We start from the raw sequence: 23,926 nt of genomic DNA on the forward strand, positions 1-23,926 counted from the left end.
ACAACTGTCATTCAAAGAAAATTGAGAGGAAATACCCAAATATTAAAAGTGTGCAAAGGAAAATGGCTTATCCTTCATACGTTTCAAAATGTGAGCCTTACTTATAATTTTAACAAAACTTAATTTTCTTGTGTTGTTCATATTTAAAACATGGCTGAAAGGCTCCATTTGCACAATTGTTAATCTTAAATGTTTGGAGTCTGAAACCCTACATTAAATTAATATTTTAACTATTTTTGAGAAATAAACTTCAAATGTATTTTCAATTTAGAAGTGGGAGTGAAATTCAAATACACCCCATCACAAAAATACTGTTATGAAAATGCATATGAAATACTTGGTAAAAACAAGGACTGCAGATGCTGGAAACCAGAGTCTAGATTAGAGTGGTACTGGAAAAACACAGCAGGTCAGGCAGCATCTGAGGATCAGGAAAATGGACGTTTTGGGCAAAAGCCCTTTATCTATTCCTGATGAAGGGCTTTTGCCTGAAACGTCGATTTTCCTGCTCCTCGGTTGCTGCCTGACCTCCTGTGCTTTTCCAGCACCACACTAATCTCGACTATGAAATACTTGGCAGATCAAGCACATTCTGAGAGAGTAAGTGTTAACATTTCAGTCGATGACCTTTCAACAAGAAACTTTAAAAAACTATCAACTTCAGTGTGGAGCCAGAAAGGGCAGTAGTTAAAACTACAGCTGACCACTGCTTTCCCCATTCTTGATGACCCCCATGTCCAAACTCAATTTAGATTATTGCCCAGTGTCCCAGCTTGCTGCCTCCTTGTAAGCAATGAGCTGTTTCTTAGGATGCAAAAAGCATGGGCACGTTGTTGATATTTTATTGGAGACAAGTGGATGTATGTTTCATGGCGCATCCAGCGGTCTTATTCAGTATGTATCATTTTTAGGCCAGTTTATCCTAATCTCTTCTGGCTAGCACCTCACATTCTTATCTACAGAAAGTCCATCTTGTCCAAAACTATGCATCTTTTATCCTGTTCTGCTCCAATTCCTATTCACCCAAGACCACTGTCCCACAAAAAACCCAATCTTGTAGTGTATAGATTCTAAAATTCTCATCATGTTTAAACTAATTCTTGGCTTTGCCCCACATCCTCCCATCTCTAATTTTCCTGCCACATAGTCCCTCTGAACTCTGCCTCTCTCATTTCTGCACAAGGACGGATGATAAATGAAGACCTGCATTTAAGAAGCATATTTAATGACATTCCATTAACTTTCCAACCAAGTACTTTTTGCAGTGTAGTCACAACTGTAAATGAGGAAATGCAGGAGGAAGGATAGTCCAGAAAGCTCTCATCAATAGTCTGGTACAGTATAGAGGGAAATATTGGCCAGGATTTCAAGAATAGCACTCCTGCTCTTCTTGAACAATAAGTACCACATGATTGGTACTTACTTGGGACTTAGTTATATCTACTTGAAAAGCAGATGGGATCTGAGTTGAAGGTCACATCTGTAATAAAGCAGTAGTATAACTTTGAAACTTGCAGTTTAAAATTTGGTGCTCAAGAGATTTAAAGCCTTTTGACTCAAGGCAAAAATGCCAGGTATTGAACCAAAATTGTCTTTTTTTTTGGAACAAACATAAAGGAAATACCAAGACATTTTAAACATGTGGGATATTGAACCAATGTCAACATTGGAAGGTGGAGGTGGCAAGACAAACTGGGATCTAGATACCTGGAAAACCCAGCTCCACATTTATTGGATCTACCAAAAGTTTAAGGGCTACTTCAGCTTCCAGTTCAGATTCTGATAAAGACTTTAACCTCCATAATCTGACAAAATATCAGCAACATTAAATATTGATGTTTCCATTCTACAAGACACTGCCTTAATTGCTGTCAGATACAGCTGATCTTCATACTTGTCAATCCAAAACATCACATTACACATCGTCTGAAATTCCCTTTATAAAGAGGTTAGAAACAATAATTCTAAAGTCAATAACATAAATAACAAAGAATGGAAAATGCTTCAGCATAAATTTGTGGTGTTCCTGGAGTTTGTACAGATTGCTTGGAGCAGTGTAGTAAACCAAAAGCTATTATAGTCAGAGAGTTTGCTGAAGTTTGATCTTGGATGTAGTTTCATTGTATTTACATCAGGAGTATTTTATACTGGGGTGGGCAAACGTTTTCGGCTGTGGGCCTTATTTGATTAATAGAAAAGGCAGGTCATAACTATTCAAAAAACAAGTAATTCATATTCAAACACAATTTTGTTTTAAAGCTAATAGTGTGTTAAAATAATGCTGTTAACATTTGAAAATTTGCATGTGTTTGCTGTTTTTAACCATTCAATTTATCGTTCTTATCAAAACACATTTTGTTATATTTTTAAAAATATGAGTTTGCTACACCACATAAATAGTTTGTTGTTTTCCCTTTAGTTTTTAGCATGTTTTGAAATCTGTAATTAGATTTCAAATATCTGTAATTCTCCACTTGGCTCCATAATTGACTAATATATTCAAACACTTGCCATCAGAATAAGTTGTAAGTTATTAAGTTATTTATTTGTTACTCAATCTAATTCTGAGTAAGAAATATTAAAATAAAGATGTATTTTAGAGTAAGCAAAAAGATAAAGTCATCATATTGCAGAGGACCATGTCCCTCTGAGACAAGCAAGAAGTGGTAAGACAAAGGAATCTTGGATGACGAGAGCAGTGGAGCTTCTTGTCAAAAGGAAAAAGGTAGCTTACATAAAGTGGAGGAAGCTAGGGTCAAGCTCAGCTCTAGAGGATTACAGGCAGGCGAGGAAGGAGCTCAAAAATGGTCTGAGGAGAGCCAGGAGGGGGCACGAGAAAGGGTTGGCAGAACGGATTAGAGAGAAAACAAAGGCATTTTACACTTATGTGAGGAAAAAGAGAATGATCAAAGAAAGAGTAGGGCCGATCAGGGATAGCACCGGGAATTTGTGTGTGGAGTCTGAGGAGGTAGGGGAAGCCCTAAATGAGTCTTTTGCTTCTGTCTTTACAAAAGAAACTTAACTTTGTAGTGAATGAAACCTTTGAAGAGCAGGTGCGCATGCTGGAATGGATAGAGATAGAGGAAGCTGATGTGCTGAAAATTTTGTCAAACGTTAAGATTGACAAGTCATCAGGCCCTGACCAGATTTGTCCTCGGCTGCTTTGGGAAACGGGAAATGCAATTGGTTCACCACTTGCGAAGATCTTTGCATCCTTGCTCTCCACTGGAGTCGTACCTGAGGACTGGAGAGAGGCAAATGTAATGCCTCTCTTCAAGAAAGGAAATAGGGAAATCCCTGGCAATTACAGACCAGTAAGTCTCACATCTGTCATCTGCAAGGTGTGAGAAAGGATTCTGAGGGATAGGATTTATGACCATCTGGAAGAGCATGGCTTGATTAAATGCAGTCAACACGGCTTTGTGAGGGGCAGGTCATGCCTCACAAACCTTATCGAGTTCTTTGAGGATGTGACTAGAAAAGTTGATGAGGGTCGAGCTGTGGATGTGGTGTATATGGACTTCAGCAAGGCATTTGATAAGGTTCGCCATGGTAGGCTCATTCAGAAGGTCAGGAGGAATGGGATACAGAGGAACTTAGCTGTCTGGATACAGAATTAGCTGTCCACCAAAAGACAGTGAGTGGTAGTACAAGGAAAATATTCTGCCTGGAAGTCGTGAGTGGTGTTCCACAGGGCTCTGTCCTTGGGCCTCTACTGTTTGGAATTTTTATTAATGACTTGGATGAGGGGATTGAAGGATGGGTCAGCAAGTTTGCAGACAACACAAAGGTTGGAGGTGTTGTTGACAGTATAGAGGGCTGTTGTATGCTGCAGTGGGACATTGACAGGAAGCAGAGATGGGCTGAGAGGTGGCAGATGGAGTTCAACCTGGATAAATGCGAGGTGATGCACTTTGGAAGGTCGAATTTGAAAGCTGAGTACAGGATTAAGGATAGGATTCTTGGCAGTGTGGAGGAACAGAGGGATCTTGGTGTGCAGGTACATAGATCCCTTAAAATGGCCACCCAAGTGGACAGGGTTATTAAGAAAGCATATGGTGTTTTGGCTTTCATTAACTGGCAGATTGAGTTTAAGAGTCGTGAGATCTTGTTGCAGCTTTATAAAACTTTGGTTAGACCGCACTTGGAATACTGCGTCCAGTTCTGGTAGCCCTATTTAGGAAAGACGCGGATGCTTTGGAGAGGGTTCAGAGGAGGTTTACCAGGATGTTGCCTGGACTGGAGGGCTGATCTTATGAAGAGAGGTTGACTGAGCTCTGACTTTTTTCATTGTAGAAAAGGAGGAGGAGAGGGGACCTAATTGAGGTATACAAGATAATGAGAGGCATAGATAGAGTCGATAGCCAGAGACTATTTCCCAGGGCAGAAATGACTAACACGAGGGGTCATAATTTTAAGCTGGTTGGAGGAAAGTATAGAGGGGATGTCAGAAACATTGTGAGAGCATGGAATGCGTTGCCAGCAGCAGTTGTCGAAGCAAGGTCATTGGAGACATTTAAGACACTACTGGACATGCATATGGTCACAGAAATTTGAGGGTGCATACATGAGTATCAGGGGTCAGCACAATATCGTGGGCTGAAGGGCCTGTTCTGTGCTTTACTATTCTATGTTGTAGGACTACTGCACTGTTCTCTCAGAGAGAGATAACTGGTCTGATTTAAAACAAAACCAGAAATTGCTGGGGAACCACAGGAGGTCTGACAGCATCTGTGAGAAGAAAGCAGATTTAAAGTTTCCTGTCCAGTGACTCTTCATCTGAACTTCACCACCTTCTATATCTCCTCAAAGTCAATATTCTGCTCTGTTTGCCCAGTCGATACTTCAGAGTATTTCAGTGTTAGAATGTGAGCAAATTCTTTTCCTCTTCACTTTGAAACCAAACTTCACTTTAAAAGCTTTCATATTAGGAAAAAATCCTCTTTCACAAGTACACTCTTATTGCAGCTGATATTATGTTTATTTAAGTATCCCAAAATATTCATTCCAACTTTTGCACCCGGTTGAGATTCTTTATTTCAGGCAAATCTTTTTCTTTGCACTGCATTGTCAGAAGGATGCAATTTTCATCTCAAGGCTCCCTCACTTGCTGCAATACATTTCCGCGACTAAACAGTGGTCATTTGTATGACAGAGTAAATCCTGGTGTTTGCTTTCAGTGGCTTCAAGAAGGGGATGTATTGCAAGATAATTAAATTCCCCCATCTTTATATAGTTCACTGTTGTCACCGCTGTGCAAATAACATGATCGATGCCCAAGACCATCTGATATATAAAAAAAAGTGCAGAAAAATGACACTCGGGAGCATTTTCTTTTATTTTGTCCTCAATTGTTATGATATCGCAGTCCCAACTATGCTTTGAGTTCATCTGCTTTCCCATTAGGCCTCTTACATTGAAATAAATGCAGTTTAATTTACCTAATTCTCTGCTTTGTTCCTGCCTGCCCTGACTGTTTGACTTGCTTCTTTTACCAACTGTACCAATCTCAGACTGACCTCTTTCCTCACTGTCTCCCTGGGTCCCACCCCTCACCTTACTAGTTTAAATCTTCCCAAGCAGTTCTAGCTAACCTCCCTGCTGGCATGTTAGTCCCCTTCCAATTCAGGTGCAATCCATCCTCCTTACAGAGGTCACTCCTACCCCAGAAGAGATTCCAATGATCCAAAAATGTGAACCCTTCTCCCCTGCACCAGCTCTCAGCCACCCACTCATTTGCTTCTATCCTCCAATTCCCACCCTCACTAGCTTGTAGCACTGGGAATAATCCAAATATTCCTACCCCCCGAGGACCTCCTTTTTAAATTACTGCCTAACATCCTATATTCTCTCTTCGGAATCTCATCCCTTTTCCTTCCTACGTCGTTTGTTCCAATGTCGTTAGTTCATAATTTTAATAAATGACTTGGATGGGAACGTAGGACGTGTGATTAGATTAGATTCCCGATAGTGCAGAAATAGGCCCTTCGGCCTAACCAGTCAACACCGACCCTCCGAAGAGTAACCCACCCTGACCCATTTCCCTCTGACTAATGCATCTAGCACAATGGGCAATTTAGCATGGCCAATTCACCTAACCTGTACATCTTTGGACTGTGGGAGGAAACCGGAGCACCCAGAGGAAACTCACGCAGACACAGGGAGCACATGCAAACACAACACAGTCGCCCGAGGTTGGAATCGAATCTGGGACTCTGGTGCTGTGAGGCAGCAGTGCTAAATACTGAGCCACCATGCCGCCCCATGTGAGGCAGTTAGTAAGTTTGCAGATGGTATCAAAATTAGAGGTGTTGTGGACAGCGAAGAAGGTTACCTCTGAGTACAACGAGATCTTGATCGGGTGAGCAAATGGGCCAAGGAGTGGCAGATGGAGTTTAATTTAAATAAATGTGATGTGTTGCATTTTGGAAAGGCAAATCAAAGAAGGACTTATATACTTGATGATAAGGTCCTGGGAAGTGTTGCTGAACAAGAGACCTTGGAGTTCAGGTTCATAGTTTCTTGAAAGTGGAGTCGCAAGTAGATAGGATATTGGAGAAGGTGTTTAGTATGTTTTCCTTTATTGATCAGTGCATTGAGTATAGGAGATGGGAGATTATGTTGCAGCTGAGCAGGACATTGGTTAGGCCTCTTTTGAAATATCGGGTGCAATTCTGGTCTCCCTCCTATAGGAAGGATTTTGTGAAACTTGAAAGAGTTCAGAAAAGACTTATGAGGATGTTGTCAGGTTTGGAGGTTTTGAGCTGATTAGGCTGGCGCTGTTTTTCCTGGAGCATCAAAGGCTGGCAGGTGACCTTATAAAGGTTTATAAAATCATTGGTAAATAAACAAGGTCTTTTTCCTGGAGTGGGCGAGTCCAGAACTAGAGGGCATACGTTTAGGGTGAGAGGGGAAAGATATAAAAGAGACCTCAGGGGAATGTTTTTCACGTAAAAGATGATGTGTGTATGGAATGAGCTGCTAGAGGAAGTGGTGGAGGCTGGTACAATTACAACATTTAAAAGGCTTCTGACGCTCCAGGGAAAATAGCCCCAGCTTATTCAGCCTCGCCATACACCTCAAACTTTCCAACACTGGCAACATCCTTGTAAATCTTTTCTGAATGCTTTCAAGTTTCACAACATCCTTCCTATAACAGGGAGAGCAGTGACCTAACCAATGTCCCGTACAGCTGCAACATGACCTCCCAATTCCTTTATTCAATGCACTGAAACACTGACTTCGCTATTCTGTATACCTGCAATTCTACTTTCAAGGAACTATGAACCTGCACTCCAATGTCTCTTTGTTCAGCAACACTCCATTAACTGTATAAGTTCTGCCTTGATTTGCCTATTCCAAAATACATCACCTTACATTTACCTAGATCAAGCTCCATCTGCCATTCCTTGTGATCAATGTTCAATTGTACTCTGAGGTAACCTTCTTCTGTCCACTACACCTCCAAATTTGGTGTCATCTGCAAACTTTCTAACCGTACCTCCTACATTCACATCCAAATCATTTACATAAATGATGAAAAGCAGTGGCCCCCTACTGATACTTGTGGCACACTGCTGGTCACAGGCTTACAGTCTGAAAAGCAACCCTTCACCACCACCTCCCTCTCTTACTTTTGAGCCAGTTCTGTATCCAAATGACTTGTTGTTCCTTTATTCCATGTGATCTAACCTTGCTAACCAGTCCACTATGGGGAACCTCGTTGAACCCCTTACTGAAGTCCATATAGATCACATCCATTGCTCTGCCTTCATCAATCCTCTTCGTTACTTCAAAAAAGCTCAATCAAGTTAGTGAGACATGATTTCTCATGCAGAAAGCTATGTTGACTATTTCTAATCAGTCCTTGCCTTTCCAAATATATTTAAATCCTGTGCCTCAGGATCTGTGGAACTAATAACTGCAGATGCCTGAGGTGACCAAGTCATTGAATCTATTTGAGACAGTGATAGTTAGATTCTGATTATGAAGATCAAAGATTATGGGGAGTAGGCAGGAAAATGTGCTTGAGAAACATGTCAGCCATGATTGAAAGGTGGGATAGACTCGATAGGCCAAATGGTTGTATTCTGCTCTTACATTTTATGGTCTTATACACTATTCACCAAGTCTTCCACCTTTGTACAAACACAGTGGGACTTCATATTGTAAAGGTTTTGAATCGATGTAACTATACAGACCTGCCAGTCCATTGACTGAAAATACTGGTTGTACTTTGCAAGATGCCTGGCAATGCTGGCTTCAGCTATAGTCCTATTCAGTCTTGTCAGAAGTAACCTTCCCAAAAGTTTTTGAAATGATGCTGCTTCCAGATTTGATCCCAAATTTGTGTCCTTTTGTTTAAATGTGGCTGTTTATATTGGCCTTTCTACCTTTGAATTGGGAATGGTGATTTGGTCAGCGACACATCACCTCCCTATCTTCTTCCCATAGCGAAAAATAAGAATAGATTCTATATCTCATCGCTAAGTGGATTTTTTTTAAGCTTTGTAGCTGGCTATTTCTTCTTTACTTTAATTTTTCTTTAAATTTCAGTAAATCTTTATTTGCAAAAAAAAACATAGCACTCATGATGCTTCTCTTTCTCCTCTGAATGAAGCTGTATGTAGTATACTGACTACACACAATATTACGAAATAATTTCAAGATGATCAGTGCTGTATATAGGCCTAAGATGATTAATACTTTTTGAATGTCATAGCCATAATCCACTGTGGCTGGTGTCATGAATATTGGAGAAGAGAATAACAAAGGAGTGTTGAACTAAGTTAGATCTAATACCAGTTCTTCCAACATCTGTAATACTATCTATATCCGTGCAACATATATATTGTTGCAGAGCTGCAATAAGCTCTGCTTTGTTTACTTCGAGATTCTTCTGGTTAGATCAGGAAGTGACGATCCTCAGCCACATTAAATCACACTGTCCATGGAGAAGGATAAACCTAGAAGGTATTGATGGCAGAACATAAAATGTAGCATTCAGCTTCCACCTCCACACAATCACTATATTAAGTGTTTCATATTTGATAGTATTAATTATAAAAAATGTAGTTTATACTTGACAGTTATACTAGAAAATAAGATTGTCCAAAAGTGGATAAAGAAGAGGTGGTGGACAAGTGGTGATGTCAGTGGAGTAGTAATCCTGAACCTGAGACTAATGTTCTGGAAAATGGTGAATTTCGAATTCATCAAGTTCACTGATGTCCTTTAGGGAACACAACCTGACGTTTTAAGTTAGTCTGACTGGCATCTGATTCTACAACAAAGTGGTTGACCTCTGGGCAATTGGGAAATAAACACTGACCTGAGTCAATCACACCCACAACCCATTTTTTTTAATGAATGATTCTGAGTACTTTGTCAGGACACACTGAGGCACAAATTGCAGGAGGAATTCAGCGAGAGAAAACCAGTTTGGAGTTTATTCTGCTTGTTCTTGAATTGGGGATAAAACTGTGCCCACCCTCCGCCAATAGCGGCGTCGATGGGTTCACAGGGTGCAGCCGCCTGCTGATTCTGGCGTGTCCAATCAGAGCCCGGGGACATCAGACCGTCCAATCGAAGCTTGAATGTATGAGAGCCGAGATCATGATTGGTTGTTAAATGCTCTTATTTCGATTGGTGCGTCTTCCTCACAAGGTGCCTTGTTATTGGGTGACTGTCACGTCTGACAGTTTTCCGTTCGTTGATTGGTACGTACGCTGCGGTTTGTCTAATTGGTCAGTCCTCGCCGTGGCGGGCTCGCTGATTGGTGGATTTCCTGGCGGCGCGGGGGTTCTTGGGGCGGCCTGGCCTCCTCCCTTCCTTTCCGTCCCGGAGCTCGAGGTGAGTGTGAGTGCTGTGCGGGCTGCGGGAGAGCGGGGATCCATCGTAGGCCCGACTCCCCACTCTCACGATGACCGTCATCACATTGAGCCCCCCTGGTGAGGTCTTTAGCCGGGGGAGCAGTCACCTGGCTGCCCCGGCGGGACAGGCGGCTGGGCCCGGTTCCTTACACGTGTCCTCGTCCGCCTGAGCTGAGGGGGACGGAGATCCCCGGGGGCCTATTGTGTAAAGGCCTCGTTCATCATCCGTTCCCTCGAAGTAGTTCCTGGCACATGTTCTAGCCCGTTTTAAATAAAGAACTTATTGCATGTGTCCCTCCCCAGCTCAGCAGATTGGAAGTGAAATATTCTCTATTCCTGAGATGCTGCCTGACCTGCTGTGCTTTGACCAGCAACACATTTGCAGCTGTGATCTCCAGCATCTGCAGACCTCATTTTTTACTGGAAGTGAAATAGGGTTACCGTCCTGGCTTTGAACTTTGCTGAAAGCGATTCGCTCGGTTGCAAAAAGCAGGAGGTTTTGCTTCAGTTATACAAATCACTTTTGAGACCCAGATTGGTCTCCTTTAATTAAGAAAGAATGTAAATGCCCTGGAAGCAGTTTGGAGAAGGTTCATGAGACCTGGGACGAGGTTGGGTCCCGTAGATGGAAGAGTTAGATGGGCTCGGCTTACTGGAGTTTGGAGGTCTGAGAGGTGACTTGATTGTCACACACCAGATTCTGAGGGGTTTTGACAGGATGGCTGTGAAATTTTCCAAACTAGGGATTGTGGTGTAATACTAATCAGTCACCCATTTAAGGTAGAAAATTAGAATATTTTTCTCAAGTGCCATGAGTCTTTGCTACTACTGCGTTTTGAGGAAGAAAATGTCAGAGCCTTTGACTATTTTTAAGACTGCGTTTGATATCTTTTTGATAAGAGGGCAAAAGATTACCCAAGAGTAGGCAAGAATGTGGAGTTGAGATTGCGATCAGATCAGCCATGATTTTATTAAATGATGTTAAAAATCTCACAACTTTGTCCATCCCAGTCCCTACATTGGCACCTCTATGTCTTTATTAAATGATGACATTGGCTTCAGGGGGAGGAAGTGACCTTCTAATGAACCTTGAGGGAATGGGTGATGAATAAGGCTTTGTTTGATTAGCTATAGACAAGGTTGAGGTACAAGGGTTATGAACTTGTAGTTCAGTGACATGTTTGAGGAGCAAGTGAACTTTGACAGTGACTATAGAGACATGGAAATTATAGTAGGGAACATTTCAAACCAATCAGATTTGGTCTTTCTTGAGCATCTAGGAACACTTGCAAAAAATATTGGCCTTTGATAAGGATTCCTCGCTAAGCCAATTTGGTTTGGGATATTAAGCTACTGTTGAAGTATTTAAATGATTTTTGTAATAATTGTATAATCTTTTAAATGTTGCTTTTCTGAAAAATAAATCCACTTCATATTTTCTTGTGAATTCTTGCCTCATTATGCTTTTGTTTTCATTGTCCTGCAGTAAAATCTTGTCTTTAAACCGGTCTGTGGCAATCCTTGGAAGCACGTAAAGATGCCCAGGGAAGACAGAGCTACGTGGAAGTCCAACTATTTTTTGAAAATTATTGTGAGTATAGTTTTATCATTAACTGTCTCAATGAATTGTTTTCCTTGCTGTCTTAGCAGAGTTGCATGAAGCATTGGCAAGAGATTTCTTGCAGAGCTGTCACAATCGAGGTGAAATGGCAGTCTTATCTAATGCTGTAATTTAAAGTGGTCAGGCCATATCTGATAGGTCAGCAAGTTAATTCATGCACCTCTATCAAAGTCAAACTGGAAGAAACATAAGATGTTAAACGATTTTTGAAACATAGATGCTGTGCTCGTGTGAAGACAATGCAAGCGGATACGTTTTTTGAAACAAATTGTATAATTGTGTCATAACATTAAGCTATTTTGAGGCTTTAAATGCAGTATAACTTTTTCAATCTACTGTTCAAGTGTAAATCACTACTGACTGGATTTTATCCATTAGTCCTTACCCTGTTCTGTCAAACTGCCATTTTAATGTGTTCAAATTATGTTGACTATATGGTGGAGATGTAGACCCTGAGTTACAGTTTTTGATGTGATTCCATCCGGTTTTCTCCACTAAAGGTGTGATAATCTGTGCAATCGTGTGATGGATGTGAGGAGGCAAGCATTTGCTGTCTGACTTAAGATCTCAGTAGAAGCATTGCAGTTAGGTAACCTGACAGCTTGGAGCTGGGAACAAGGTAAAGAGAGGGTTTTGATCTCCACCAGCTTAGATGATGGATAAAGACAAAGTGCCTTACAGTTAGTGACCATATTTGGAAGCATTTGTATATGATCTCAGTTTGTAACAGGACCACGATGGTAACTGTTAAATTGAGAATCACACACTGACCATTTCTGACGAGCAAATGTACCCATTCTTTTTATGATCAGCAAGTTACAAATGCTGAATTCCCCACCATCATCAATTTAAGGAGTCAATTGAATGGAAACTTGACGAGACCACCTGAATAAATGCTGTTACTACAAGAGCAGACCGGAGACTGAGAATTCTGCAGTGAGTAACTCACTTCCTGTCTTGCCATCTACAAAACACAGGTCACTCATGTGGTGGAAGATTTGATTTCCCAGGATGAGGTGCAGAATCCTTAAGGGTCGGCACTATGCAGGACACTGCAGCTGATTTGACTGGAACCTTATCCACCAGTTTAAATGTTGATTTCCTGCACCATTTACAGTGTCACCAGCCTACATATTTCACCAAGGGCATCAGACACATGGGGACACCACAGTCTAGAATCTCTCACCATCCTGACTTGGATCCATTTTGCTGTCTCTGAATGTAAATCCTGCAGTCCCTTTCCTAACAGTACTGAACGTGTGTCTAGGTCAGAGGAATGGGAACACTTCAAAAAGATGGCTTACCACCAGCTTTGAGTGTATTTCAGGATGAAGAATAAATGCTAGTGATACTTGCATCCTGTAAATTTAGATTAGATTAGATTCCCTACAGTGCGGAAATAGGCCCTTCGGCCTGACCAGTCCACACTGACCCTCAGAAGAATAACCACCCAGACCCATTTCCCTCTGACTAATGCACCTAGCACTATGCACAATTTAACATAGCCAATTCACCTAACCTGCACATCATTGGACCGTGGGAGGAAACCAGAGCACCCGGAGGAAACTGACGCAGACACAGGGAGAATGTGCAAACTCCACACAGACAGTCGCTCGAGGCTGGAATCGAATCTGGGACCCTGGTGCTGTGAGGCAGCAGTGCTAACCACTGAGCCGCCCTTGAGATATCATTGAGATATGTTCTGAAGCCTCGAGGGGCCATTCCCACAAGGGAATTCATGGTTGAGTTTTTGAGATGTGACTCTTCATTTGTTCACACGAATCAAAGCTTCTCGAGATCTGTTCTCTTCTGTACACTTATACTGTATCTGTATCCTTTGTCTAGCAACTGTTGGATGACTATCCAAAGTGCTTCATTGTTGGTGCAGACAATGTTGGATCCAAACAAATGCAACATATCCGGATGTCATTGCGTGGGAAGGCCGTTGTACTGATGGGCAAGAATACCATGATGCGCAAAGCTATCCGAGGTCATCTGGAGAACAATCCTGCTCTGGAAAAGTAAATATTCTGCTAGAGTTTTTTTTTTGTAATAGTTATGACAGTACATGAATTGGTCTACCTATTTTATATGTGATGTTGTACTAAAATTCTGCTTCTCTTCAGACTTCTCCCACATATTCGTGGAAATGTTGGCTTTGTATTCACCAAGGAGGATTTGTGTGAAGTCCGTGACCTGCTGCTGTCCAACAAGGTAACATTTCCTTGGGCTGCAGCTGTGATGCTTTTTAAATGGTAAAAGGAATAGAGTGGCTTTGTATAAAGGTAAAGGTTTTACGTAGAAAGTATTGAATTTTTAAGCCACTTTTGATTTTTGTTAGTTTATGATTCAGTCTAAATGTACCTCAGTCGTTCTGTTGATATAAGAATATAACCAGGAGTAGGCCACGTTTCCCTTCAATCCCTTTCCGTGAGACATTGGCTGATCTTATCGTGGGAGAAAGTGAATGCTGGAGATGAGTCAAAGAGTGACGTGCTCGAAAAGCAGAGCAGTCAGGCAGCGTACAAGGCGCAGAAGAATCAATGTTTTGAACATAACTCTTCATTGTACCCTCAGCTCCACTTACCCACCCTCTGACCATTACTCTTAATTCCTTTTACTGTTCAAAACATTATCTTAGCCTTAAAAATATTCAGTGAAAAAACCTCAACTACTTCACTAAGCATGGAATTCCACAAATTCACAACCCACTGGGTGAAGAGGTTTATCCTCGATTCAGTTCTAAATATCACATTCTTCCTTTCATGGAAATAAATTGTAATAGTGGGAGCCTTTAATGCTGGCTAAGTCTATCTCTTGTTTGTACAAGGCTTTGGCAGAGTTTATATTGCGGATATGAACAAATTAAATGTTTTAATTGAAAAATATTATTGTTTTTCAAATGCGGTCTCAGTTGTTTAATGCCAGATAATTTTGCTTGATTATTAAATAATTATTTTTGTCCCAGCAGTGCTGACTTATTGTTTCTTCAACAGGTGCCAGCTGCTGCACGTGCTGGTGCGATTGCCCCCTGTGAGGTTACTGTGCCGGGTCAAAACACAGGTTTAGGTCCCGAGAAGACCTCATTTTTCCAGGCTTTGGGCATCACTACCAAGATCTCCAGAGGTACCATTGAAATTTTGGTGAGTGTTGATAAAGGAATATGTGCACCTCAAAGGTGTTCAATATTTGCAGTTTCCTTTCATCAACAAAATGAACTGACACCACTTCTCTCTACAGCTAACAGTTTTTTTTTAGCTGTTCTACCTATCTTAACAGTTGGCCTGACGATTGATATTTTTGCTTCTGTGATATTTCTCAACCTGAGGGTTGCTGTAGTTTAATAGAGCCCTAATTCTTTGAGTTGACTTCTGTTTTTATTATAGAATGCAACAATGCTTACTGATTATTATATTTATCATTTTACCTGTTGATTAAATACCAACAAGTTCTAAATGAGATTGTAAGTATTTTAGAATTGATGTTTGGTAGACAATTTTGAGAATTTATTCACTTCCATCTGTATATTAGTAGCCTTCACTAGCTTCCAACCTGCTGAAATTCCAATTCCTTTCTCTTAGACTGATGCTGGTTTGTAATTTTGAATCAAAGGCTGTAAAATTACAGTATTTGTTTTCTTCTTGAACCTCGAATTAGTTAGCGCTTTCCTATACTGTTGATTCTTTTTTGCGTTGTTTTTTTTTGTCCTGACAAATTATTGACTTCTCCTGCAGAGTGATGTACAACTCATCAAGGTTGGTGACAAGGTGGGAGCCAGTGAAGCCACACTGCTGAACATGTTGAACATCTCTCCCTTTTCCTACGGCTTGGTGATCATGCAAGTTTATGACAATGGCAGTGTGTACAACCCCGAGGTCCTGGATATCACTGAAGAAACTCTGCATAAATGTTTCCTGAACGTATGTTGAGTGAAATTGCTAGGATTTTTGTTTGGGATTTTATAAATCACAAAGTCCTTGGTTAAGAGGGTTTAGAGGTTGGCATTGCAAAGTGTCAACACTCAATATCCTCTCTTCAGCCAGGCTGTTAAATCTTGTGCCACATTCTTTTGATTTCAGTTACAAGGCAGACATAACTATGCATGAATAAGACTGGAATTTTCAGTATGGGGTAGTATATCCTTGTAATTTCTTTTGTTCAAATTCTGGTCCCAGTTGTACAGTTTTTTTAATGCTGTTAATTGTTTACACAGGGCGTTCGCAACGTGGCCAGTGTGTGCTTAGAGATTGGTTATCCAACCGTTGCCTCCATACCACACTCTATCATCAACGGCTACAAGAGGGTGCTGGCTATTGCTGTGGAGACAGACTACACCTTTCCATTAGCTGAAAAGGTAATGGTCTGTGCCTCAAGTTGAGTGAATGATGTTGGTTGTTAGGCAATATCCTGTGGGATTTTATGGTACAATGGTGTAATGTCCTTGTCTCCGGACCAGAAGGTTCGAGTTCAAGTGCCATCTGCCTTAGAAGTGTGTAATGACATCTCTCAACAGGTTGATTTGAAAACAGCTAGCTGATACCATGATGATATAATAAAAAAAATGCATTTTGGCTTGACCATGAATCTGGTTTAAAAGGTAGATTGTCTTTGTAAGCGTTCCTGTCTGCTTGTATGTACATTTGCATGCAGTAACTGAATTTTTTTTTAAGAGGTTGATTTTCTCCATTTTTTTTTCTGACATTAAGGCTCATAATTTCTTCAACTGCCAGCATTTCCTGACCCTTTTTCGTTCTAATCTCAATCTACACTTGATTCTATTTTGTGAACTACTTAATCAAGATCCCTCTCTGTGAATGTCTTTATTCCATCCTTTACTATCAGCGCAAGTACTCCTTTTTTGTTCTGCCTTTTTTTAAGTGTTGCATACCCTGGAATATTAATTTTTTCATCTTGGTCATTTTGTAACCATGTCTCTCTAATATCCATTTGATGTAAACCATTCATCTCAATATTTTTTTACCCAATAATTCATCTGTTATTAATGTTTTGTGCATTCCAAAGTTCCAATGTTTTTTTTACTACTTATTTGGAAGCATCCTACTTACCCTTCTGTTCCTCTATCTTCCACTCTGTTCATCTTTAAACAAATCACTAAACCATATTATTGTCTTCAGTCTTCTGTTACAACATCCAAGTTTCCCTGTACTAGACCCTCCTGCCATTCCATTTTTTTTTTTGCTTTGGTTAAGACCTTATCCACAGTCTTATTTGTTTCACTAGAACGCTGATGAGTGAAGTCCATTTCAATTGAATATAGCTCCGTCTTTCACCACCACTGATGATATTAACTATAAATGGGAAGGTGGAGTGAAGAAAAGGATTAATGAAATTATCATCAATCTGGAAGTGATATGAAAGGAGCTATATGTTGGCAATAGCCAGGTGTGATGTGCTCCATCCTCTGGTCTTGAACAGGTGGTTAGTGGGGTGGTAAATTTGTGTTAATTTCCAAAATTTGTTCCATTATAGATAGGTTCCATCAAACCAGTTAGTGTAACCCCATACCTGTTCAAGAAGGGAACATGGCAGAAAACCAGAAACTAAAGATTATTTAGCTTGAAATTTGTTGTGGGGAACATTAATTGAAGTTGGATAATTAAGATAGTTATAGCCGGACACTTTGGAAAAAGTCGAGGTAATTAGTAAAAGCATAGTCTTGTGAAAGGGAAGTTGTGCTTCGTCACTTTGTTGGAGTTAGTTGGAGAGGGTGCTGTGAGTAAGGGGTAACCCATTCACTTACTGTCCTTGTCAAATGCCTTCTGAAATTCAAGGTGCCACATAAAAGATCATTGCACAATGTAGCACCTCACTGTGTGGGGGCTAATATAATTGTGCATTAAGGGCTTGCTCTATATTTCTGTTCTTATTTAATGCTTTGCTATCTTGTATTTTGTTCAAAAATAAAACTTGCCAGTGTATATACTTGACATAACATTACCATAGAAATAAGATTGACTGCTAGGCAGAAAACGAGAGGGTACATAAATACATCTCTTTCTGGCATAGTGAAGTTAGTCCTTCAAGGGTCTCCGCTTGGGCCTCAACTCGTATTAGTGATATGGATGAGGGATGCCAAAGGCACAGTAGCTAAACTTATAGATGACACAGTGGTATGTAGAAAATACTTGTGGACATGGAATGGCACTGATTGAATGATTGGGAAATAAATGAGGATTATAACAGATGAAGTTGTTCACTGTGGCAGGAAGGAGAAAAAAATTGGATTATTACGTCAACAGAGAATGACTGCAGGATTCCAAGGAGCAGGAGGATCTACAGGAGTGTGAAAAGTTAAGAATTAGTCCAGGAGACTAATGGAATGGTAGTTTTTATTACAACCAGAATGGAACCTGAAAGCAGGGATGTTGTGCTTTAGTTATACGGGGCTCTGGAATGACCACATCTCAAATACAGTGTGCAGTTTTTTGTCACTTACTTAAGGAAGGGTGTAACTGCATTGGAGGGAGGTCAGAGGAGGTTCACTATATTTTACACCAGGAATAAGTGGGTTCAGTTTCAAGAAAAATTGGACAAGTTGGTCTTGTTTTTACTTCAGTTTAGAAGAGTGCAGGGTGACTTGGTTGAAGAATATAATAACTGAACGGTCTTGTCAAGGTGGACATCAAAAAAAGTTTCCTTTTGGGGGGTAGGGGTGGCCTGCAGTTCAGACCTAATGGCCCTATTTTAAAATGAGGGTGGCCCTTTGGGGACAAAGCTGAAGAATGTGTTTCTCTGAGGTTTGTGTAACTTTGTAACTGTTTACCTCAGAAGGCAGTGGCGGTGGAGATTATTGAATGTCTTTCAGATGGAGATAGGTACATTTTGTTTAGGCATGGAAGCTGAAGATTATCAGGGGCAGATGACAATGTGGAATTTGAAATAAGAATTGAACAGACATGCAGTTGAATCACCTACTTCTGCTCCAAAGTCATAGGTTTATGTTTGTGAAGCATGCACTCTGTTCTTGGGTAACTCTGGTGTATATACTGTAGATGTACTGAGCAGCAAAATACACTAAGTTTTTTGTCTTTTTATTTAAGGCTTAAAACAGTTGTAACTTGACTTGGGGAAAAAAAAATTGCATCCCAATTGTTTCTAATTCTACATTCTTGAGAATGATTTTTGTTCTGTTAAACAGAAAAATGTATTGTTTTCAATTTTTCCTCAGACGGACTTTTCTTCAGTTCTGAAAATCCCTCCCTAAAACCTCCACCTCTGCTACTTTCTTCCTTGACGTTGAAATTGGGGTATATTGTTTTGCAATGATTGTGAAAATTCGAAAGATAACAGGAAATTGTTCCTCCTCCTCAACAGGTGAAGGCTTACCTGGCTGATCCCTCAGCCTTTGTGGCCCCTGTGGTTGAGGATGCTCCAGCTGCAGCCAAAGAGGAAGCGAAGGAGGTGAAGAAAGAAGAGTCTGAGGAATCAGATGATGATATGGGCTTTGGTTTGTTTGATTAAAACCCAGCTGCTCATTACTAAATGCATCTTTGCAAAATAAAGGAAATTGTTATTAGAAAAGAGTTTGTGGGCTCTCACTTATTTTGGGTTTTATGGACCCATCAGGTTTTCTCAAACAAAAGGAAGCCTTTAGGTTCATTAAGTCTGCACCAGTCAACGAAGATCTGATGACTGTAATTCCTTTTTACAGCTTTGGCCCATTGCCCTGGAATCTGGAAATACAACGCCGCCTTCACTATCCTATCTACTTGTGGCTCCACTTTCAAGGAGTTATGAACTTGCACTGCAAGGTCTTTGTTCAGCAACACTTCCGAGGACCTTACCATTAAGTGTTGTAAGTCCTGCTAAGATTTGCTTTCCCAAAATGCAGCACCTTGCATTTATCTGAATTAAACTCCATCTGCCACTTCTCAGCCCATTGGCCCATATGGTCCAGATGCTGTTGTAATCGGAGGTAACCCTCTTCGCTGTCCACTACACCTCCAATTTTGGTGCCATCTGCAAACTTAGTAACTGTACCTCTTATGCTCACATCCAAATCACTTATGTAAATGACAAGAAGTAGAGGACCCAGCACCAATCATTGTGGCACTCTACTGGTCACAGGCCTCCAGTCTGAAAAACAACCCTCCACCACCACCCTGTCTTCTACCTTTTGAGCCAGTTCTGTATCTAAATGGCTAGTTCTCTCTGTATTCTGAGAGATCTAACCTTACTAATCAGTCTCTTATGGAGAACCTTGTCAAACACCTTACTGAAGTCCATATAGATCATATCTACCACTCTGCTCTCATCGATCCTCTTTGTTACTTCCTTAAAAAACTCAATCAAGTTTGAGACATGACTTCCTGCACACAAAGCCATGTTGACTATCCCTAATTAGTCCTTGCCTTTCCAAATACATGTACATCCTGTCCCTCCGGGTTCCCTCCAACAACTTGCCCAGAGCCTAACTATAATTTCCTGGCTTGTCCTTAGCACCCTTCTTAAACAGTGGCATCATGTTAGCCAACCTCCAGTCTTCTGGCACCTCACCATGACTATCGATGATACAAATATCTCAGCGAGAGGCCCAGCAATTACCTCTTTCTTCCCACAGAGTTCTAGGGTACACCTGATCAGGTCCTGGGGATTTATCTACCTTTGAGATTCAAGACATCCAACACCACCTCCTCTGTAATCTGGACATTTTGCAAAATGTCACTGTCTATTTCCCTACAGTCTATATCTTCCATATCCTTTTCCACAGTAAATACTGATGCAAAATACTCATTTAGTATCTTGCCCTATTTTCTGCAGCTCCACACAAAGGCAGCTTTGCTGATCTTTGAGGGGCCCTATTCTCTCCCTAGTTACCCTTTTGTCCTTAAATGTATTTGTTAAAAACTCCTTGGATTCTCCTTAATTCTATTTGGCAAAGCTATCTCATATCCCTTTTTTCCCCTCCTGATTTACCTCTTAAGTATACTGCTTCCTTTATACTCTTCTAAGGATTCACGCGATCTATCCTGTCTAGATCTTACATATGCTTCCTTCTTAACCAAGCCTTCAATTTCTTTAGTCATCCATCATTCCTGATACCTACCAGCCTTTCCTTTCACCCTAACAGGAATATACTTTGTCTGGATTCTTGTTATCTCATTTCTGAAGGCTTCCCATTTTCCAGCTGTCCTTTTACCTGCGAACATCTGCCCCCAATCAGCTTTCAAAAGTTCTTGCCTAATACTGTCAAAATTGGCCTTTCTCCAATTTAGAACTTCAACTTTTCGATCTGGTCTATCCTTTTCCATCATTATTTTAAATCTAATAGAATTATTGTTGCTGGCCCCCAAAGTACTCCCCCACTGACACGTCAGTCATCTGCCCTGCCTTATTTCCCAAGAGTAGGTCAAATTTTGCACCTCTAGTAGGTACATCCACATACTGAATCGGAAAATTTTCTTTGGAGGTTTACACAATTATAAGGAGCAAATTTTCCCTGGGGTCAGTAAGTCCAGGACTAGAGGGCATAGGTTTAGGGTGAGAGGGGAAAGATATAAAAGAGACCTACGGTGCAATGTTTTCACATACAGGGTGGTATGTGTATGGAATGAGCTGCCAGAGGAAGTGGTGGAGGCTGGTATAATTGCAAAAATTTAAGAAGCATTTGGATGAGTATATGAATAGGAAGGGTTTGGAGGGATGTGGGGGGTGCTGGCAGGCGGGACTAGATTAGGTGGGAATATCTGGTCAGCACGAATGGGTTGGACCAAAGGGTTTGTTTCCGTGCTGTACATCTCTCTGACTCTAAGTGGCTATGTAAACACGGCTTAAATGTTACTAGACTTTCTGATCTGAGCACACTTTTCAGGCAATTAGTTACAAACCCCCACTACCCTCTGGATGGAAACATTTCTCCACGACTCTCCTCTTGTATCTGTACCTTAAATTTAATATTCCCTGGTTATTGACTCTTGAAACAACTGAAAATGACCTTGAGCTGTTGAGTCCTTACAATAATTTTTGCTTTGATTTCGAGCCAAGGCTCAGTATTCACTGTTTTACAATATACTTGTAGTACGTTTGTTCAAAATCCTCCAATTTTATTAATGGGTATTTATTGTGTAACGTCCTATCCACCCAGAAATAACCAGTTCGGTAATGCCCAATTTGAGTTCCAACAGGGCCACTCAGGTTTGTACATCATCACAGCCTAGGTCCAAACTTAGACAAAAGAGCTGAACTCCAGAGTGACGGCCCTTGACATAAAGGCTGTATTCAACAGAATGTGGCATCAAGGAGCCCTAGCAAAACTGGAATTAATTGGTATTGGGGAAACTCTCCAATGGTTGGAGTCATACCTGACGTGTAGGAGATCCTCACGATAGTGTCCTAGCCCAATCTTCAGCTGCTTCATTAATAAGGGCTGAAGGGCCTGTTTCCACGCTGTAGGGAATCTAATCTAACCTTCTCTCCAGCATTAGTGGGGATGTTTGCTAATAATTGCACAATGTTCAGCACTATTTGTGATTCCTCAGATCCTGAAGCAGTTCATGTTCAAATGCAACAAGATCTAGAAATTTCCAGGCTTGGGTTGACAAGTTGCAAATAAGATTTGTGACACACAAATGCCAGGCTATGACCATCATGAACACCAGAGAATCTAACTACTTCCCCTTGGCATTCAATGGTGCTACCATCACTGAATCCCCCACTATCAACATCCTGGAGGTTATTGACCAGAATTCAACTGGACTCACCACATAAACACATGGCTACAAGAGCAGATCAGAAGCAAGGAATACTGTGGTGGGTAACTCATTTGATTCCTCAAAGCTTGTCCACTATCAACAAGGTTTAAGTCATGAGTGTGATGAAATAATCCCCAATTGGCTGGATGAGTGCAGACCCAACAACGTTCAAGGAGCTTAACACCATCCAGGGCAAGCATCCACTTACTCCACCATTGACACTCAGTAGCAGCAGTGTGTACTATTTACAAGATGCACTGCAGAAATTCACCAAAGGTTCTCAGACAGTACCTTTCAAATCCATGACTGCTTCCATTGAGAAGTACAAGGGCAGTGGATATATGGGAATATCGCAACCTTCAAGTTCTCCTCCAAGCCACTCACCATTCTGATTTGGAAAAATATCGCTGTTCCTTCACTGTTGCTGGATCAAAATCCTGGAATTCCTTCCCTAATGGCATTGTGTGTCAACCCACAGCAGGTGGACTGCAGCTGTTCAAGAAGGCAGCTCACCATCACCACCTCAAAGGTAACAAGGGACGGGCAGTATGTGCTGGTCAGCCAGCAATGCCCACATCCCACAAATGAATAAAATCCCAATCTATATCCCTCATAGTCTTATTTACCTCAAGCACATTCCTTCTCATCTGCTCCAATGAAAACAATCTAACCTGTAGCTCAAACCCTCTAGCCCAGGCAGCATTCCCAGAACTCTCTAAATGCTGCAACTGCAAATTGTAGTATAACCAATATTTTATAAAGTTCCAATATAACTTCCCTGTGTTGTGTTCTATGCCTCTACTAATAAAGTCAAGTATTTGATATGTTGCCTTAGCCATCTTATCTACCTGCTCCACCACCTTCTGAGATTTATGAACATGCACATTAAATCTGACTTTCAGTACTTTCCAGAGTCTGACCATATATAGTGTCTTGTGAGTTATTCCTCAGCACATTACCTGAGTTCCTGATTCTCACTTATCCAGGTTGAACTTGCAACAGCGTTGCCCAGTTTGTTGATATGCTCCTGAAATTTATGGCCGTCTGCATTATTTACCAACCTACCAATTTTAGTATCTGAGAAGAGTTTGATTATATCACCAAGTTTAAGCTCAAATCATTAATGTATTCCACCAACAGCAAGGTCCAAGCATCAAATACAGCAGAACTCAACTGGAAACAGACCTGCAGGTAGAGAAACATCCCTCTACCTTCAACTTTACTGTCTCAGCCAATTTTGGGTCCAACATCTCACTTTGTCTTGGATCCTGTGGGCTTTTATTTTCTTGCCCAGTCTGGCATAAAGGACCTGATCAAAAAGCTTGCTAAAGTCCACATCAAATGCATTACCCTCATCAACATTGTTTCTTGTTCAAAAAATTCAACCAGGTTTGTCAAACAACCTACCCTTAATAAATCTATGCTGGCTTTCCCTGATTAATCTGTTCTGCTCAACATGAAGATATATTTTCTTTCTCTTTCTAATAATTTCCCCACCGCAAAGGTCAGACTGCCTAGTTTGTAATTTCCTAGTTTACATCTTCCTTTTTTTACTAATGAAGGGATGTTAGCAGCCGTCTGGCACCTCGTCCATGGCCAGGACTGCTAAATTTTCATTTGCTTAATGTTTTATTTGATGGGGTTCTCAAGTTCACGTATATTTATGGTGCCAATGCCTATCAAATCTCAACCTACTTCAAATGCATGCTGTGAAGATAATG

At 40.9% G+C, this 23,926-nt stretch overlaps 1 protein-coding gene across 1 annotated transcript; it reads left to right on the forward strand.

The window, feature by feature from the left end:
- The first annotated feature begins 9,772 nt into the window (after positions 1 to 9,772).
- On the forward strand, positions 9,773 to 19,035 carry rplp0 (ribosomal protein, large, P0). Its single transcript, XM_060843769.1, has 8 exons — positions 9,773 to 9,852; positions 11,359 to 11,463; positions 13,339 to 13,514; positions 13,620 to 13,707; positions 14,490 to 14,636; positions 15,228 to 15,413; positions 15,707 to 15,847; positions 18,829 to 19,035. Exons 2-8 carry the CDS (start codon positions 11,410 to 11,412, stop codon positions 18,973 to 18,975), a joined length of 939 nt encoding a protein of 312 aa, XP_060699752.1. The 5' UTR covers positions 9,773 to 9,852; positions 11,359 to 11,409; the 3' UTR covers positions 18,976 to 19,035.
- The last annotated feature ends 4,891 nt before the right edge of the window (positions 19,036 to 23,926 follow it).

The sequence above is a fragment of the Hemiscyllium ocellatum genome, chromosome 24 (genome assembly GCF_020745735.1).
Source record: "Hemiscyllium ocellatum isolate sHemOce1 chromosome 24, sHemOce1.pat.X.cur, whole genome shotgun sequence".
NCBI lineage: Eukaryota > Metazoa > Chordata > Chondrichthyes > Orectolobiformes > Hemiscylliidae > Hemiscyllium > Hemiscyllium ocellatum.